At 36.2% G+C, this 4,785-nt stretch overlaps 1 protein-coding gene across 1 annotated transcript in view; it reads right to left on the bottom strand.

Moving 5' to 3' along the window:
• Positions 1-4,785, bottom strand: part of rnf212 (ring finger protein 212) — a 12,889-nt gene that overhangs the window by 6,877 nt on the left and 1,227 nt on the right. The window contains exons 3-8 of the mRNA XM_015373264.1: positions 2,901-2,962; positions 2,709-2,783; positions 2,553-2,609; positions 1,445-1,503; positions 1,281-1,340; positions 416-480 (exon numbers count right to left, since the gene is read on the bottom strand). Coding sequence (XP_015228750.1) covers positions 416-480; positions 1,281-1,340; positions 1,445-1,503; positions 2,553-2,609; positions 2,709-2,783; positions 2,901-2,962 — 378 coding nt within the window. The remainder of the gene's footprint in view (positions 1-415; positions 481-1,280; positions 1,341-1,444; positions 1,504-2,552; positions 2,610-2,708; positions 2,784-2,900; positions 2,963-4,785) is intronic.

The following is a 4,785-nucleotide window of genomic DNA, read 5'->3' as shown; positions in this document are numbered from 1 at the left end:
TGTGTTTGTGAATGCACAAGTACCACAAGAAATCAGCTAGCAGGCAAGGTTAGCATCTCTTTTTGTTGCGCTTTTTTTTTTTGTGTTAGTAGTTGCAGAAGGTCTGCGCTGTTGGCTTTCCTCCACAGAGCACAGTACAGCATGTAGGCTGCAGCTGAACGGTCCAAATGGAGAAACGGAGATGTTTATCTTTCCAAACTGCCTGCATATTTGCTCCTCTCTTAAAAACAAGCAGCTTTGACTGCAGCAGAAGAGTTTAAATCATATCAAGATATGATAATAAACATCACGCAGGACATTATAATCCTGATTTAGAATGGCTAACATAGGTATATTTATAAAATGGGTCTGAGCTGTAAAGTATTTATAGCTCAGAAAGAACACTGAATGCTGTAAAACCTTTAGTTATGTCTACCTTGTTTATTTCCATGTGAGGTCTGAGGACTGCTGGGAACTGGAGACACAGACGATGGTTTTAAGCTATGGAAAAAGAATAAAAATGTATATGAATTTATTACTTTAAATTCAACAATTACAGAATGGCTTAGCTTTCTACTGTAAAATAATAACAGGTAAGGGATTGGGGAAACCGTTTCTGTTACAGCAGATCTGAAAAACTCCAAAAACACTGTTTAACTTCTCATTAATTTAAGGAACATTTCCCTTTAGGCTTTACAGACCATTTAAGAGCATGGTGTATAATTAGGATTCTGGATTGCTTTTATTTATAAAAATGATACTACTTCTGTTTGTACTTCTATATTTGCCATAACTTTAATCAAAATGATAATATTCAATCAGCTCTCAGAGCCCTCAGTGTAGGTTCTGTGCTGATTCTGGTATAGTTCAGGTAAAAATGGATCAATAGCGCCATCTAGTGCAGAATCAAGCATTATGTAACTGGGTTTATGGTCCTGCAAAACTTCAAAAAGACGAAAATTACAATAATAATAAATCAAAAAAACTTTACTGGAAGGGTCATTTTAATATATAAGAAAAAACTTAAAAATGTGAAAATATAGAACATGCAGAATTCTGCAGCAGCAGCTTTAAAAAGTCCAAGTTTTAAAGGTTTTTATACAAGGTGACAATTGTGGAAAATAGCTAAAAAGGTACCTGAATATTTGCATAACATAAAAACAATAAAAAAATATTTTACGAGAGGATGGAAGAGTCCAACAGTTCTTTAGGGTATGATAGACCGTTAAGTTGACAAACGATCTATATAGTAGAGCTGGAATAAACAAGCAAGTTTAACATCTACATGTTGTATGTCTGACCTGCGGTGCTGAAGGGCGCTCTCCAGCTTCGCGCTGTATGCTCTCTGTTCATTCAGCATTCTTTAATATAAAAAAGAAATCAGAAACCCTCCCATCTTCTTATACAGTTTGATACAGAAACCATAGAGGTGAATCGGATCCATTGTTCTGCAGGTTTTACTTACTTTGCCATCTGCTGCATTTCTTGCTTCATTTTTACCAACGACTCTTCTAGTTTCTGACTCTATAAAAATATAAAAACTACAGAATATTATCAGGAGGCAATATTTTACATTAATGTCAACAGAATATAGAGATATTTATCTTTATTCACAATAAAAAAATATCTCCCGCAATGTTATCAAACTGCATATTAGAAACTGGGAAAGTATTTATAACTACACATTTTTTTCCACATTTTGTCACTTTACAGTCAAAAACTCTCATGTATGATGGGGGGTTTTATGTGCCAGATTGACACAAAATGTTCTATAACTGTCAAGCTAAACGAAAATGATAGATCTCTCTTATCAATGTGAATCTGAAAAGTGTTTCTTTACCCATTACTCTGATACCCCTTAATAAAATGCATACAACCAACTTCCTAGTTAGAAGAGTCAAGCTCTGCATGATTAAAATAAGTTTCATTGTTTCACATAAAAACAGATCAAAGAGGAGGTTATGGTTCAGTTTAAAGCAGAATAATGTTCTAGGATATCCTAAGCTTTGATTGTCTTCTAGAGCTCTGACCAATCCATCACCTGAGCATGGAGAGGGAGGACCACCTGCCCACCTACTGAGACTGACAAGGAGAGGATAGATCAGAGAAGCAGCCTAGAGGTCTGTAGTTACTGGTAGTCTGTTAGAGGCTGTAGAAGACCAGAGACTGGAGGTTCACCTCTCAGCACAGAGGTGGTTTAGATCAAAGCACACAATGTGTTAGAGTGGTCTAGTCAAAGTCCAAACATAAATCCAAATGAGATTTTACTGCACTGATTGAACTGGAACTGCTTAACAGAGAGGAAACTTGGTCTGTAGATATTCAAAGCTGGTGGAGATAAACTCAGAGACCTGCAGCCACACAGACTCAGGAGGCTTACACACAAATGCGCCTCACATTTTAGATTCCTATTTGTCAAAATGTTGAAGACCAGAGATTTTCCTTTAATTTCACAGTTATGGGTTGAAATTTATCACTTGTTATCTGACTGCATTAGCAAAAACTGAAGAGGCATGAAAATATTTCCAAAGCCATGCATATAGTGACTGAGAATGCAAATAAAAGTCTGTCACCTTTTGTTTGTAGTAATTCAGTAACCTCTTCTGGTGTCGTGCTTGAAATGTTAGAACCTGTGAGGAAAGAAAACTTCCATGTCTACAGTTTTTTTTCTGAGTTACTGCTTCTTTTTATGCACAATAATCGAATAAAAAGAATTAAATTGTACAAACTTTCCCAATCTCTGTCAGATGTCTGGTTGCCACAGAACCAATGTCAGAGAACAAGGCCTTCACATCCGAGCTGCTCTACAATAAATACAAACATTAAATTTAAAGGAAAGCAGAAATCTAAGGTTACACTGTATGGAGTAATCCCACAAACACGACTTTAGCCACTGTGCGATATGAGTAAAATATGCTTACTTTGTCTGAGAGGGGGGATACCTGGCACTGGGCGCCGCATATCAAACACCTACCATGGCTTCCTGAAAGATTGCAACAGCGCAGTTATGGATTACAAATACGATTCTTGATCTGTATAGGGTTAAGATGAAGTGATACAGAGGCCAACCTTTAGAGCAACAACTGAGATTGATGTACAATAAATCTCTTATTAACATAAAATACTTGGGTTTTTTTGCTGGAGGAGTTAGCAAACTGAAATTGAATAACATCTTCATAGTTGATGCTTCCAGCATCATCTCCTGGAAGATACTCCTGATGTATGAAATCCTCTTCCTACTTCCTAGAAAGTTACTATTCTGACCAAACAGCTTTATCTTCTCTGGCCATCCAACTTTCCTCCGGGGTAAATTAGGTTTGGCCACATAGGCAGCTGTGGATTTCCTCCCAGGTGCTAATTGTGGAGCAGGAGGCTCCCTTTTGGTCTGCAAACTCTTGGTGCATCACCATGTTAAGCTGGGCTCACACCGTAAATTCCACATGCAGTGTCAAAGTACATTGACTGTTTTAGAGTTATTACAACAACTGGAGTAAAATATTTATTACGTAGAGTACTAATTTCACACTAATTCTGAGTGGGACCAAACACACTCCTAGTGTTACTTTAACACTGCAAAATTTACTGTGCACCTTGAACACAGCCAGTTCTGCTTTATTACATGCTTACAATAAATAGCTTGATGACACTCGGGTAAGTCTAGAAATATCCTAACTTTTTCCTAGGTAAGAAAGTGTAGCAGTAAGAGGAAAAGAGGATCATAACCACACATTCAGACTGGTTTTAAACGGATACATTTAGCTAACATAACGATTCTAGGAAGGCTAAATATCCATCTACAGCACATTTTCTACAATACAAAAAAAAAACTGAAAAACAATCAAAATAGTGGAGGTGAAAGTGATAGGATAAAACCAACTATATCTATCTATATCTAAATATAAATATACATTACTAGGGGGGTTAGAAACCTGTGAAAATAAATATGAAACTGTTGAATGAAAAACACTGAATAGGAGCACACACTCAAGGTGAGCATTACGTTTTGAAAATAATATAGAGTCATAAGATGTGATATTTGGAAAAAAGCATCATTAGACTATGATTTTTTATTTTTAAACAAACAATAGGGCTGGGTAAAAAATTGATTTAATGGATTTTGGTTCGATTCCTTTACATTTTTGCAAAATCGATGTCTAGAGAATGAGATTGATTAGTTTTATAGTGACGCGCGTGACATTCACATTCAAATAAGCATGAAAGATGCACCAAAGATGACTTCAAGCCAGACAACTGCAAATAAACCCAACAGGTTGACTCAAGACATTAACAAAGGGGGCTGACCAGCAAAAACCCTTTAGTTGTTACAGATAAGCTGCAAATATGGTTTGTACAGTGAAGATAATGCAGCTCATGCATGTCTGCTGTGTCCCCACTGTGTCACTGTGCTGCTTGCTCGAATGAGGCTTCACTTTTTCACTTTTCACAAACAAGTTTGCACTTTTGAGACAGTTTTGTTCCCATCTCAAGTTTAAACTGTCTGATTTACAAGTTTGCATTTTGTATTTAATATGACAGGAAAAAATAAAACATGAGTATTTTGAAGCACAGTTGAACCACTTTCACTATTGTAAAAACAGATTAAATCGAAATTGATCTATTTAGAACTGTATGAATCAAAATCGAATCAATTCAGGACTTTGCTGAAAAAACCCAGCCCTAACAAACAATACTGCTGCTGTAATTTTGCACATCTCTTATGTTGCTGCTATTTTCAAATATCCATTACTATAAAAATGTTAATAGCTGTATATTGGTTATTTATTCTCCATGTGCACAGTATTTATG

The sequence above is a fragment of the Cyprinodon variegatus genome, unplaced genomic scaffold (assembly GCF_000732505.1).
Source record: "Cyprinodon variegatus isolate N-32 unplaced genomic scaffold, C_variegatus-1.0 Scaffold84, whole genome shotgun sequence".
In the NCBI taxonomy this organism is placed as follows: domain Eukaryota; kingdom Metazoa; phylum Chordata; class Actinopteri; order Cyprinodontiformes; family Cyprinodontidae; genus Cyprinodon; species Cyprinodon variegatus.
This window is presented reverse-complemented; position numbering and strand designations above follow the sequence as displayed.